Source organism: Alexandromys fortis, unplaced genomic scaffold, assembly GCF_014885135.2.
Source record: "Alexandromys fortis isolate MF-2015 unplaced genomic scaffold, M_Fortis_MF-2015_v1.1 scaffold_298, whole genome shotgun sequence".
NCBI classification, from domain to species: domain Eukaryota; kingdom Metazoa; phylum Chordata; class Mammalia; order Rodentia; family Cricetidae; genus Alexandromys; species Alexandromys fortis.
The window spans coordinates 970075-986147 of NW_026068198.1; the positions used below are offsets into that span (position 1 = coordinate 970075).

General features: G+C 35.0%; 1 protein-coding gene across 1 annotated transcript; it reads left to right on the forward strand.

Annotated features, from left to right (window-relative positions):
- The first annotated feature begins 8606 nt into the window (after positions 1 to 8606).
- On the forward strand, positions 8607 to 8858 carry LOC126493041 (40S ribosomal protein S21-like). Its single transcript, XM_050129788.1, has one exon. The coding sequence runs from the start codon at positions 8607 to 8609 to the stop codon at positions 8856 to 8858; it is 252 nt and encodes an 83-aa protein (XP_049985745.1).
- Positions 8859 to 16073: the final 7215 nt, after the last annotated feature.

Consider the following 16073-nt stretch of genomic DNA (forward strand, 5'->3'; position numbering starts at 1 on the left):
AAGATGTATGGAGTAAAGGATATACTACATAACTCACTGGGCTATACACAGCTTTCACAGGAAGGTTTGGTTTTGTTTTCTTTTTGTTTTGGCTTTGCTTACACTGTTTATTTATTTATTTATTTTGAGACAGGGAGGTTGCAAAGGTAAAGGTTGTAAGGGAACTGGAATATGAATGGAATTGGGATGCATGATGTGAAAACCAGAAAGCATCAATAAACTGTTTGAAAAAAGAAAAGAAAGGAAGAGAGATTGCTACATGATATTTATTCTTGAAACTGCTTCTATAATTACTGTTTCTGAAATCTCAATATTTTTAAAGTTCATTAGGCAGCAGTGTTGTAAAGCTTGTATTTGTTTCATACAGGTACTGCATAAACATTTCTTTTTCTAACTTTAGGATAGATTATTGGCACTTATTGTTGTATGGTAACAAACACAAATTAAACTAAAATGGCTCCATTTAGCAAGTAGATTTTGTATTCTTCATATTATGAATGGTTTATTCATGGAGAAGTCAAAATATGTAAATCAAAACTAGGAAATTATTATCTAACTGTTAAATATAGTATTTTAAGTGTCATAGCTATTTAAAATATGCAGGTGTTGTGACAAGATGAAGAGAAAATAATGGGAAAGGTTACAAAAAAGGGATTAGTTGAAACTATTAAATTGTTGATCACTGCTTATTAAAACATACTTTTTGTGTTATTATTTCTAAAACCCATTCATACTAAAGATGAATTGTTGAACTATACTGTCAAGTTATATATAACAGTGCAATTTTCTGTCAGCTTTTAATCCACTGTAACAATGTTTTTAGTATATATTATTGTTAGACCTGTCTCAATTGTAAAATAATATGGTATTTTAAAAATATATTTTATTTGACCCCAAAATGGTGACTCACATTTATGAATTGTAACAATGGAAATTAATTTTTAATTTTTAATAATAAATAGAATATCTAGCTTAAGTAATGGACTTTTTTTTTTTTTAGAAAATTCTGTACTATTACTTTAGGATGAAGTAGTATTAAAAAGAACCAAAGCCAATGCATGACAAATATTTTACATAATAGTTATATAAACTCACATTGCTTTATAAGCTTTGAGATGCAAAAATATCTTTTATAATCAAATGCCCATTAACTTTCCTTCTTTATTCTTTTCTCATATATTATCACGTCCCTCCTCTCCTGCCAATTCCCTTTCCACAAATTCCATCTCCCCCAGATCCACTCTTCTCCCTTTCCTTTCATAAAAGAGCAGGTCTCCCAGGGATATCAACCAAACATGGCATTTCAGGTTGCAATAAAACTAGGCACATTCTCCCATATTAAAGCTAGATAAGGCAACCAAGTAGGAGGGAAAGTAACCAGGCAAAAGGGTCAGAGACATCCACTAATACTACTGTTAGATGTCCCATAATAATATAAAGCTACACAACCATGACATATATGCAGAGGACATAGTTTCGATCCATAGAATTCCCTATTGTTATTTCAGTCTCTAAGGGCCCTGGTTAGTGGATTCTGTGGGCCAATTTCTTGAACTGGAAACAACCTATATGTCCTTCAATTAAAGAATGGATAAATAAAATGTGGTACATTTACAGAAAGGAGCTGATAACAGCTGTTAAAAATAAGATCATGCTCTTGGGGGGAGGCAGAGGCAGGCAGATCTCTGTGAGTTCGAGGCCAACCTGGTCTACAAGAGCTAGTTTCAGGACAGGCTCCAAAGCTACAGAGAAACCCTGTCTCAAAAAAAAAAAAGAAAAAAAAAAAAAAAAAACAAAAAAAACCAAAAAAAATAATGAAATTTGCAAGCAAATAAATGGATGGAAGTGGGAAAAAATATACTGAGTGAGGTAACCTAAAGTCAAAAAGATAAACAAGATATTTTACTCATTTATAAGTGACTACTAGCTGTAAAGTAACGAAGAATCATGTTACATTTAATAGATTCAGTGAGCTAAGTAACAAGGAATGGTCAAGATGGATGTATGAATCTCACTGGGAATAAGAAATAGAATAGATTTCAAGGGTGGACTTAGGACAGGTGGAGATGGGAACAAGAAGAATTCAAAGGAGGCAAGGGAGAGAGTACTCTGAGAGATAAATGGAACTGTGGAGCATTTCAACAGTAAAGTAGAAACTTAGTGCAATGGAAACTTCCATGAATCATGAGTGTGACCCTAGAGAATACTCTTAGTAATGGTGGATATGGACCCTGAACCACTTATCTTCAGTAAACAAGCAAGGCTTCTAGTGGAGAGGTTGTGATACCATTCCAGGCATAAACATTTCAACTTAAAATTGTTCCTGCCTGCAAGATGTGCTTGGATAAAGGTGGCACAGAACTTGTAGTAGTGGCAAACCAATGACTGGCCCACAATGAGACCAATGTCATAGAAAGAACTACATGCCAGACAGTGCTAAAAGAGCCAGGAACCAGAGACTGGATAGCTCAGAGACACAGGATAGAGCCAAACATGATCAACAACAAAAACAAACCAATAAAATTATTCCTAATGATAAGCTGCTATGCTCATAGACTGGAGTCTAGCATAATTGTCATAAAAGAGGCTTTATCTAGCAACTGATGAGGGCAGATGCATAGATCCACAGACAAACATTAGACAGAGCTTGGGAATCCTGTACCAGAGGACAAGGAAGGATTGTGGGAATCAGAGGGGCCAAGACACCACAAGCATTTTTTTATTTAAATAGAAAAATATTTTAAATACTGTCCATATTGAAGGAAATTTATCCTCATACTGTCATTCTACCATTCAAGAGAAAAACTGAGAAAAAAAATTAAAGCAGATCTGCCAATAGATGGGTGGTTTGTTTTCCACAAAGAAGAGAAATTAGAATTTAATTAATAGACTGTAGAACAAAGTATATACATTTTACCATCCATTTCATGATTAGTACACATGTATTTGGCATTTTTTTCAATTAAAATTACAGTTTATCAAAATAATATAAAGAAAGAACAAATTTTTCATTGCATTTTTGTGGATTTTTTCCATAAAATTGCCAAGTTAATCATATAGTGCTAAAATAAGCTAACAACAGTATTAAATTAAGCAAGAGACTTTGTGTCAACAATTAAAAATGAAGAGTGAAAGAGGTACCATGAACATCAACTTTGTGCTTCCATGTGAATGTGAATAAACATGTACAAGTAGCTCCCGTCCCACACACCAACACATATGCATTTGCACTGTATACACATGTGAATATAGACTACAATATGTGTTAGCTATACACTTATTAAAAGGCAGGCTTATCAGAAAGATGAGACTAGAAGGTAATAAGTTTAAGTTCAGAGTAGGTCATATCATGAGTTAGAGATCAACTTAAGCTACAGTGTGACCCTGACTCAAAAGTAGAACATTACAAAGAAAAATATTAAAAATTTTGTATAGGTTAGGGATGAGATTGCATTGAAAAATCTGTCTGGGCTTACCTTAGTAAGTGATTAAAATTTATTTTGCATTTATTATCAGAAACAACAGACAATGATTAATGGAAATGATGTGTGGACAAAGGTATGTTTACTTGCTAAAAATAGGAATGTAAATGAGTCTAAGCATTGTGAGAAACAACATGGCTTCTTCTAAAAATTTAAAATAGAACTACTATATGATGCAGCAATCCTACTGCTATGTATACAATCAAAATAAAGGAAATAAGTACGGCAAAGTCGTTTGGCATTTCCATGTTTATTACAGGATTGTTTATAGTATCTAAGAAATTTAATCACACTATGAGTCTCTTTGCTAGAGACTGAATATACAAAATGAAGTAACCCATAAAAAGATGGAATTTTTCTATTATGACAAATTACATAGATCTAGAAAATAAGATGGTAAGTAGAATAATTAAAATACAGAAGGATAATCACTTATTATTTCACTCATGTGAAATCTAAAAATCTTGTTATAGAGACTAGAATAGCAGTGACTAGGAACTTGGATGACTAAAGAGTAGGGGTACAAGGAAAAGTTACTCACTGACTACTAATGTATAATCACCTAAGAGTAAGAAGTTCTTGTGTGATAATGATAAAAAATCTACAACAATTGCAGTTGAGGGCTCAGTTGTTAAACTGATACCTATGACAGCCTAAGACTCAGGGAATGTCAAGAAAGTGGGAGTAGGAGCCAAGAGTCAGAAGATAAGGACTTCAACTATGAAATGATGACAGACACCACAATCATGATCTTATGAAATGCAGTTGATTGCTTTGGACCTTCACAAGACAGGGCTTCCTTTCATGACATATATTTGGGAGGGACTTATGAAATGAAACCCTGTCCTGCTGATATTATTGACTACTTGGAGTGAGAGAGTTATTGTCTACACTTGTCTATCAAAAGATGAATGCAACAGGCTCCAATGGATGATTTGAAGGTCATGGTCACATGGATGTCCTTAATTCAGTGGGTCACGAGACAAAACACAAAGACATGGATGCTATAAAAGAACTTATGAAGACAGGGTAAAGATGCGGGCAGAGAAAGGAAGAAGATGAAAGAGGATGGACCTAAAAGAACCATAATCATATACATGTACAAAACTGTCGAATAAGAAAATTAATAGAATATATTATGAAATAACAAGGATTTTAAATGTATTAATTACAAATGATGTTTGTGGAGTTGATGATTAATATTGACATTTGACAAAATCTATAATCACTTAAGGAACAAACCTTTGAGCATGTTTGTCAAGAGGTTTCTGTAAATGAGTTGTAAAGATCTACTCCAAATAGGTGCTGATGGGGTGAAATTCTGGGTTGAATAAAAAGGATATCGTGAACTTAAAAGTAATATTTGTCCCTTTCTGCCTTCTGACTGAAGATGTAGTATGACCAGCTACATCAAGTCCAGTCCTCTGTGACTTACCCATTGTGTTGTACCACAACCACAAATAGAGATGAAATGAACACTTCCTTAAGTTATTCTTGTCAAGCATTTTTTTTCACAGCAGTGAGAGACATAATAACTTGATGAAATTTAATTTAAATATCTCACAGCACATGTATGTATAATAACTAAGTATGTCTTCTCATGAATAGTTACACTTCTTGTGTTCATAAAATAATTTCAAAGTACACACCTAGAGCAATACTTAGGAAAATATACTTTACATATGAAAGATTTCTTTTCTTCTCAGAGCCTCTAATTCACTGAATGGATTTATTCAAGTAGGATTGTTGGTGATTGCTTTAGTGGTTGCACTTCCAGGAGTAATTTCCAAAATCTTTCAAACTTTAAAAAATTACCACTTATAAGACCTGTGATTTTTTACTTTTGATAGTCCCCCATACTCTCATATTGCTCTAAGTGCACACATTAGAGGACAACTTCTTATAGTGGGTCTTCTTAATTTTTATTTTATTGATTTTTATTGAGCTCTACACTTTTCTCTGCTCCCCTCAGTGTCTCTCTCCTCCCCTTCAACCCTCTCCCAAAGTCCCCATGCTCCCAGTTTACTCAGAAGATCTTGTCTTTTTTTTATTTCCCATGTAGATTAGATCTATGTTTGTCTCTCTTAGGGTCCTCATTGTTGTCTAGGATTTTTTTGTATTTTTTTTTTTTTGAGTTGTGATCTGTAGGCTGGTTTTCTTTGTTTTATGTTTAAAAACCACTTATAAGTGAGTACATGTGATACTTGTCTTTCTGGGTCTAGGTTATCTCACTCAAAATGTTTTATAGCTCCATCCATTTGTCTGCAAAATTCAAGATGTCTTTATTTTTTCTGCTGTGTAGTACTCTATTGGGTAAACGTACTGTATTTTCCTTATCCATTCTTTGGTCGAGGGGCATTTAGGTTGTTTCCAGGTTCTGGCTATGACAAACAATGCTGCTATGAGTACATGTCCTTGTGGCAAGATTGAGCATCCTTTGAATATATACCGAAAAGTGGTATTACTGGGTCTTGAGGAAGGTTATTTCCTAATTTTCTTAGAAATTGCCACACTGACATCCAAAGGGGCTGTATCAGCTTGCATTCTCACCAGCAAAGCAGAAGTGTACCCTTTTCCCCACACTCACTTCAGCATAAGTTGTCATCAGTGTTTTTTAACTTGTCCATTCTTATAGGTGTAAGACAGAATCTCAGAGTTGTTTTGATTTGCATTTCTCTGATGACTAAGGAAGTTGAGCATTTCCTTAGGTGTCTTTCAACCATTTTAGATTCCTCTGTTGAGAGTTCTCTGTTTAGGTCTGTACTCCATTTTTTTTTTACTGGATTATTTGTTCTTTTGAAGATCAATTTCTTGAGTTCTTTGTATATTTTGGAGACTAGACCTCTGTCTGATGTGGAGTTGGTGAAGATCTTTTCCCATTCTGTAGGCTGTCATATTGTTCTCTTCTTATCTGGCTTCCAGGGAAAAATTCTCATCTTCAGTTTTGTAGGAGAATTGTTTTTCTTACTGGCCATCTTGCTAGTTCAGACCTGTTTGTGTTTTCTAACTGCTCTTTATTTATATACTAGCAAATTTTAGTTCTTTAAGCCTGAAATCAAATAAACAGACACACACACGCACGCACGCACGCACAAACACACACAGGTGCACACACATGGGGAGGAGAGAGAGAGAGCAAGAGAAAGAGAGAGATGAATTTATGATTTTACAGTTACCTTTTTAAGTATTAACAAGTTGAGAGATGTATATTAAAATATACATTAAATATTCTATATTTCAGCTTTTAGTACATTTTGGGGCACTCCATGTTAACCAAATATTGAACATTCTGGTTTCTCCCTCCCTCACTCTCAAGAAATATTGCTCACTTGCTAGCCATTGACTCTCCCTAGGTTGATCTAAGGCTCCGCCCATCTGCTGAGCACAGTAATTCCTTGTTTCATCTGGATTAATGAGGCTATTCTCTGCTTCAATTGAGACAGAAACTGTGCTGAGTTCTAGTTTCTACAGGCTTCCTTGAGTGTACAATCTATCATAGTGTTTGTGTACTTATTTTTTGTGCCTATCTACAACCAAAGTCATCTACAGTTTTTTTGTCCTATCACAGGAGTCAGATAGGAGAAAACATTGTGATCAGATAGGTAACTATGACAACAGTCAGGCAGTCAGGACAATAAGAGAGATCATCACTACCTGGAGTCCTGCCAGGTGCTTAACATGGTCCCAGGCCATTTCTTCCAAAATTACTTTGTAGGTACAGAAGCTATAGATTTAACCTTAGTTCCTTAAAAGTAGTATGCTTTATTTTACTACGTGAACATCATTCTCAAAAATGACACTCTAGTCAAAGCTTTGATTGCATAGATTCTTATCAAATACATGAAGATAACTACACTTCCATGAAAATTTTAATAAGACTATTTAATAAAAGATCTTGAATCATAATGAGGGCCAACAGGAAGATAAAGATTTATTTTTCAGTTAATTTTATAAAATTATATTTTATTTAAATTGTTATGAATTAGCGGTATCTTAAGAAAACAAAAAGGGATTTTTATACACACAAATATATAAAAATTATACACATACATACTTAAACATGTACATACATATATTATGAAAGGAATGATATTGTTCCTAGAACAACCCATATTCATCTTTTATCAGTTAATTCATCAAAAGCAAGAAATTATGTTGCTGCTTTATAACAGATTGCCAGTCTCATGACCTACATATTTTCTCTTTCATACTTCTATACATCTTAACATATGCCAATAGTATGTTCTTAGCATTGTTATTTGATACAATCAGAAGCCGTTTCCCAAGCACAGATGACTAGAACAGTGCTGTATCATGAGTCTCTGAGATAATACATCTATGCTACAGATTAGTATTATAGCCTATGTTCTATCATAACTGATTAAAGGGAAGTAATATAAAAAGGGAAAAATGAAAGCCCTATAGTGTGCAAAAACCCTATAATAGCTATAATTAAACATTTCCTAATAATTTTCAACATAAAAGCATGGCAACAAGTCACTATGAAAGCAATATGGTTCAGGAAAATATTTAGTGATGTGGGAGAGTCTTCTGTTTTGTGTTGATTTCATTGGTTAATAAAGAAACTGCCTTGGTCCTTTAATAGGACAGAAAATTCGGTAGGTGGAGTAGACAGACAGAATGCTAAGAGAAAGAAGCCGAGTCAGGCAGACGCCATGATTCTCACACCCAACACAGACGCAGGATAAGATCTTCCCTGGTAAGCCACCTTGTTGTGTTACACAGATTATTAGAAATGGGTTAAAGCAAGATGTGAGAATTAGCCAATAAGAGGCTAGAACTAATGGGTCAAACAGTGTTTAAAAGAATACAGTTTCCGTGTAATTATTTCGGGTAAAGCTAGCTGGGTGGCGGGAAGTGGCCCGCTGTTCCTCTTACTACAATTTAGTTGTTTTTTTTTTTTGCATGGAAAAATGAAGTAAACACAAATTGTTTTAGACTATCTTTTACCTAGCAGTTAGGTTTAAAAGAACATATTTCTAATTCATAATAATCAAAGACCATATTTGTAAAAAAAAAATCCACTTCAAATATAGCATATAATAATTGTATGATATACTTTTTCTGCGCTCCCGCAGCCTAGCCAGCAGGCAGGACATCGACATGCAGAACGATGCCAGCGAGTTGGTAGACCTGTACGTGCAGCGGAAATGCTCCGCGAGCAACCCTATCATTGGTGCCAAGGACCATGCATCCATCCAGATGAATGTGGCCGAGGTTGACAGGGTCACAGGTCGGTTTAATGGCCAGTTTAAAACCTACGCTATCTGCGGCGCCATTTGCAGGATGGGCGAGTCAGATGATTCTATGCTCCGACTGGCTAAAGCTGATGGAATTGTCTCCAAGAATTTTTGACCAGAAGAGATCAGGGAAAATCTGTCATAAATAAAAGTGAGAAAAAGTAAAAAAAAATAATAATTGTATGATATAATATACCATGAATATGTAAATATTTATTAAGGGTACAGATACAAACTCTAGAAAGCAAGTATATCAAGTTAGTGAATTCAGAAAGTTCAAGAATAGGTCCCAATCAGTGTGCTGATAAACCTCCATAGACAAGGGAATGATTCTCCAATTGAAAGCCATTGTTGTGAATTGATCTGAATTGTACTTTAAGAAGTAAAGTTATGGCCATTATAACATTTTAAAAAATAACACACACACACACACACACACACACACACATATATACATCTGACGGTGTTATATTGCTGGTGACTATTATCAGACAAATAGCTTCATAAATTTGATAAAATAGAAATATTGTAAACCTCGAAATCAAGAATAATAAAACCATGATAGGAACCTCAAATTTTTATAATCATATGAAATGTTTTCTATACAAACACAACATAGAGAAGCTAAAAATCTCTTCTGATTTGACAACACCTCCTTTGTAACTCATAACATATCAGCTAATCCTAATTATTTGTAGCAACTCACTTTGTACATTGCCCAAAATACTGCTCATTTACAATCTTCCAGTAACCTTGTGGGAAATACAAAGCCTGTTCCCAGTAAAAATGATTGCATTTTGAGTTTAATTTAAGGGATACAAAAAAAAATCTCAAAGTGTATCTGTAGCTTTGAATACAAGATTAAATGTACTCATCTATGATTTACATATATGAGATTATATTGGCAGCACATAGGCTGTTTATATTCAAAGCAAATTATTCACATGATAAAGGAAAACATCTATTTTTTGTTAAGATTCAAAGGACACTCCCATAAAATACTGTCAATTCAACAAAAAGAAAAGCAAACTCTGCTATTGCCCCCATGTATTTGTCACCAGGTTCTGTCGAGGTTCATACAAATAAATGCATCAAGTTTAGCTTGACTGTGACAGAAATCCTGTTTTCATAAGCTTTCCAGTACTTTATATACATATTAAGATTTCTATCTATGAATAATGGATAAGGAAAATGTGGTACATATACACAATGGAGTACTACAGAGCTTAAAAAAATAACGGAACCTTGAATTTGCAGAAAAATGGATGGAGCTAGAAAACATTATTTTGAGTGAGGTAACCCAGACAGAGAAAGATAGTTATCACATGTACTCACTCATAGGTGGTTTTTAAACATAAAGCAAAGAAAGCCAGCCTACAAACCACAATCCCAGAAAACTTAGACAACAATGTGAACACTAAGAGGGATTTACAGAGATCTAATCTACCAAGGTAAGTAGAAAGTAGAAAAAGATAAGATCTCCTGAGTAAATTGGGAGCATGGGGACCTTGGGGGAGGGCTTAAGATGGGAGGGGAGAACCAGGGAGGGGAGCAGAGAAACATGTAGAGCTCAATAAATATCGATAAAAAAAGATTTTGATCTACATTTATTTCTGTTTTTCTCATTCTGGAAGAACAAGTTCTTCTATATTAAGAAGTTGTTGTTGTGTTTTATGAAGATATATTCTACATGCTTTGTATATAATATGATAATTACTAATTTAGACCATTAGTACTTTGGCTTTAAAAATTGGAGATGTGCACTTTTGACTTCCTGCCATTCACCATAATATTTTCCTCTCTATCACTGTAGAAAATGGATTTTACTTAATAATACATATACACAATAAATATACCTTGGTCATAAATATGTACCTCCATTGTACCCTTTATCTTTTTCACACCTCCCTCTGAATCATCTTTTTTTCTTAAATAGCCCCTTTTCTTTTAATTTATTAATCATTAAAGATCTAGAATCTTCATATGAAAGAGAACACTCAATATTTGTCTTTTTAAATCTGGAATATTTTACTTAACATGAAGATCTCCAGCTCTTTCATTTCTCATGAAGATACAATTTTATCTCCTTTTTGAAATTTGAGGATATCTCCTTTACATCTTTATACATTCAAATATTGATGGCCATTTAGGTGGATCCCATGACTTAGCTATTGTGAATACTGTTTCAGTAAGCTTGGGATTGAATGCATCTCTGTTGCATGATAACTTAGATTACTTCAGATGTATACCCAGAAATGGGGCTACTGGAAAAATTTTAATTTAATTTTTAATGACTTAAATACTTGCTGTCTACTAACTAGCCTGGATTAAAATATGTCAAACATTACATAAAATTTTTTTTCTTTTTCTTTTTTTTTATTGAGAATAAGAAAAAAAAGTTTCCGCCTCCTCCCAGCCTCCCATTTCCCTCCCCCTCCCCCCAATCTTCTCCCCCTCCCCCCTCTCTTCTCCCCCTCCCCCCACTCCTTTCATGTTCTGGCTTGGTGGGAGCCTAGCCAGTTTGGACGTTCACCTTCCTAGACATGGACGGAGGGGGGAGGACCTTGGACTTTCCACAGGGCAGGGAACCATGACTGCTCTTTACATAAAATTTTTAAAAATAATTTGAAATATTTTTATATAACTCATATATCTTAAAATTGTTTTCATACAACTGAGTCATTTAATGTTCTTTTTATATCAATATTATTAATTATGATGCAATTCTCTTCAAATTTAAGAGTATCAATGAATTTAACTACATGCTGCAATGTGCAACAATCACTGCTGTTCATTTCCTAAACTGTCTCATATGTCAAATAAAAACCCCCTATCTATTAAACCATGGCTTTCTCATAATTCTCTCATCTTCATTATAATATGGAAATGATGTCAACTATTCCTTATATATACTTTTGCATATTGAAAGTATTTTATATCCACAGTATCATAAAAATGTGCCTTTTTTCATCTAGCTAATGTTTTTAAGCATATTCAAGATTCACTTTTTTTTTAGCCTATACAAGAACTTCATTTTGGTAGCTAAATAACATTCTGTTTTGTCCATTCAAATGTTGGTAGACATGTGGTTTGCTTCCACCTTTAATCTATTATGAAATATACATCAAAGAACAGTGAGCAAATATTGAATAGAAAAAATCTGTTGGGTATCTTATTTACTTATTTTAGGTATATACCTGGGAGTGAAATCAATCAGTCATATTCTGTGAAGAACAGTTTATATTCTATGAAGAACAGTTTTAAGGCGGGACCAGGTTTCCATAGCAGTCATTTATAATCGTTCCAAATTCTTCACATTGTTGTTAATACTTGTTATTTTCAATTGTTAATGTAGACATCTTAGTAGATATAAAGTGTTACTCTATTGTGTTTTTATTCTTATATCTCTAAAAACTAATACATTTGATTATCTTTTCATGTTGCTATTGGCTCTTTGTTTTTCTGAATACTAATGTTTTTTGTTTATTCTAAATTGTCACTTTTTTTCTGAAAAATTGTAAAACATTTTCTATTTCGCCTGGATAGTAAACCCTTGTCAGGTATATGGTTTACAAATATTCTCTTCCATGATGAAAGCTGTATTCACTTATGTTTTATTCAATTTAATTTTTTGAGAATTCCATACACGAGCACTATATTTCTTCTTTAAGGGTATCAATGTCTTATTACATACATTAATACTTTGGTTTTTAAAATTTATTTTTTTATTTTAAATTATGTATATGTGAGAAGAAGAGAAGTACACATGGGTGCAGCACCCTCACAGAGGAATCAGATCTTCTGGATCTGTAATTACAGGAAATTTGGAGACACCCAGTTTGGTGTTGGGAACTGATCTTGGGACATCTGTAAAAGTAGTATATGCTTTTACCTGCTGAGTCATCTATTTGGCCTCAAAAATTCATTCTTTCTTAGTTACTTCTTTAAAAATTGTCTTTAACTACAACTGTGTTTTTATTTAAACATGTGATTATTATAGATGGAATTTATTTAATAAAATGATTCTTGAATTAATAACCTTAGTTTATGAATTCTATTATTCTATATTCAAATGGCCAGTGCAGTCACTGAAAAGGCATACAGGTTAGAAGTGCAGAAGCAAACTGACTGGAAGTGCCTCTAAACATCCTGTAAGCCAGGTTGCACTCAGGATTCCAAATCTGAAGAAGAGAGAATGGAGTGACTATGGAAGGGTCATTCATTCAGTTTAAAGCGGGAAGCTGATTGGAAACGTACTCTAATTTTCAGAAACTTCTTTTCCAGACCCAGACAGGTTTGAATTAAAGTATTTAGCCATTTTTATTGTGAAAATGACTGACAGGTGCTTGAAAGGTCCACAGAGACAACAATACATTGCAGTCAATTAGTAGAATTGTATTAATTCCAGCACAAATGGGCTAGCCAAGAATAGAGTAGGTCATCAGCTCCTCGCCATAATGCCTATTTAGTGAAAAAAACAATTCTACTTTATGTAACACACAGGCTGATGAAAGAAAGGCTTAACAAGCTTCATTTTGAGCATATAGACTCAATCAGAGCTGAAAAGACCCTCTTCAAATTAAGCTTATGGCAACTATCTAGGTAGATATTTCCCTTGAGTAAGAGTAATAAAGATATGGTAATCATTAATATGGGTACCATCATGCTGGGAAGGTAGCTGCAAAATAGAAAAATAGTCAACAATACAGAGAAGCAGGCTATATGTGTGTGTGTGTATATATACACACAAATACATAATTATATATGTCTGAACAACACCAGAGTAAGTAATATTCTTGAACAGGATCCCCATGACACAAGTATATCAGCACATTCTATTTATAATTTCCCTTAGGTCACCAGCATTATGCCAGGGAATTGTCCACAATAGTGCCGAGCAAGTATATGGTTAAACGGATCAATGGCATAAAAAATTTTGATTCATGTCACACTGGAATACAATATGGAAACAAAGATCACCAGGAAATAAAATAGCCAGGGTTATGGAGACTTGGGATCCTAGATAGTAGGCTGTCTACCTTAGTTAGAAATTTCTTTATGGCAATAGCTTCATGGATGGATAAATCTCCAGTCCTAAATTTGGATGGGAGCTGGCAGTACTAATGCTTTCTATACTAGAAACTAATAACAACACTGGATACACTCATGCTTATATAAACCATAGTGAAAAATGTAGTTCATAAACGCATAGACGGGCTGGAGAGATGGCTCAGTGGTTAAGAGCATTGCCTGCTCTTCCAAAGGTCCTGAGTTCAATTCCCAGCAACCACATGGTGGCTCACAACCATCTGTAATGAGGTCTGGCGCCCTCTTCTGGCCTGCAGACATATACACAGACAGAATATTGTATACATAATAAATAAATAAATAAATAAATAAATATTTAAAAAAAAAGAATTCATAAACACATAGACATAAAAGTAAGGAGATTAGGGATCTGGAAGTACAGTTGTGGCTGGGAGATTTAGGAGAGCACATCTGTGTTGGAGGTATAGTGGAAAGATCCTATCCACCCGTGTTCTTGATAAATAGTTGCTGATTGCCTCTATTGCTGTAACACACACTAATGGTACATAGGAGTTGTTGTGGTAACCATGTGGAGGCCATTTTTTTGTCAGGGTACAGAGGACAACAGGGTAAGAGTAAAATGTGGCTGCAAGTGTTCCCATGGCATTGGAACTCTGGCCAGCATCTTTATGGAAAACACTTCTGGGGTCCTTCTATGTGGTGTCAGTAGGTTGTCAAATTGGCAGGGGTTCCATTCTCCACAAAGGAGGATGGTGACCAGAATGGTACAAAGAATGAACCAGACATTCAATGGAATTTTATGTTCCACACCATCTATCTATCTATCTATCTGTCTGTCTGTCTGTCTATCTATCTATCTATCTATCTATCTATCTATCTATCTATCTATGTAATGTATATTTTATGAAGCTATCCACTTCACTGGTCACACCAGGAATACTAAGACATTACAAAGACCAGGACAGAAAATGTTTTGAAATCCCCAGACCTGACAACCTTGGAAAGGACAATGACAGAAAAAGAGATAATTGAGATTAAGATGTGTCAAAAGGTTTACAGATACCAGAATTGTTCAGAAACCCAAATTATTCTAAATTTTGCATCAGAAAGGCAATCCAACTTGGTAGTGAAATAACCTTTTGTTTCTAAGCACACAGGATGATATGTCTAGTAAAACCCTGACATGGGGTATAGTAGAACAACTTGATGACCAGTCAGAAGATTTACCATGATACTTTTTGTCATGGAATGATATAAGGTTATATAGCACAATGAATGATTATAGAGCATAATGGGTGATTACTGGAACATTAGTATGAAATACATGTTGATGATAGATTATCTGATAAACAATTATGACATACAGACCTGTGGTGACAAAGAAAGATCACAATTATTTAATTTATAATTTGTCTTACTGATAGGTTAATGGAAAAAATATATAGTTTCCATAATATGAGAACTGTTGTGTGTCCTGAAGGCTAGATACAACCACGGATATTAAAATTGTGTGGTTGTTTGGAACTTTGCAAGGTATACTCTATAAAAAGAGATGATAGGTAAGTGTGGTTAATTTTCCTATACTTGTAATATGGGCCTAGAGTTCCTGAATAGACAAAATTGCCGGGGAGAATATTGGGATCTTGGGGGTGGGGTGGGATAGGGGAGCAGGGAAGCACATATCTTAGTTAAGGGAGCCACCTTAGGGTTGGCAAGAGACTTGAACCTAGAGTGGCTCCCAGGAGCCCATGGCGATGTCCCCAGTTAGTTCCTTGGGCAGCTGAGGACAGGGAACCTGAAATGACCTTATCCTATAACAATACTGACAGATATCTTGCATATCACCATAGAACCTTCATCTGGTGATGGATGGAGATAAAGACAGAGACCCACACTGGCACATCGGACTGAGCTCCCAAGGTCCCAATGAAGAGCAGAAGGAGGGAGAACATGAGCAAGGAAGTCAGGACCACAAGGGGTGCACCCACCCACGGAGACAGTGGGGCTGATCTATTGTGAGCTCACCAAGGCCAACTGGACTGTGACTGAAAAAGCATGGCATAAAACCGGACTCTCTGAACATGGCGGACAATGAGGGCTGATGAGAAGCCAAGGAAAATGGCAAGGGGTTTTGATCCTACTTCATGTTCTGGCTTGGTGGGAGCCTAGCCAGTTTGGATGTTCACCTTCCCAGGTGAACAGAGGGGAGAGGACCTTGGACTTTCCACAGGGCAGGGAACCCTGACTGCCTTTTGGACTGGAGAGGGAGGGGGAGAGGAGT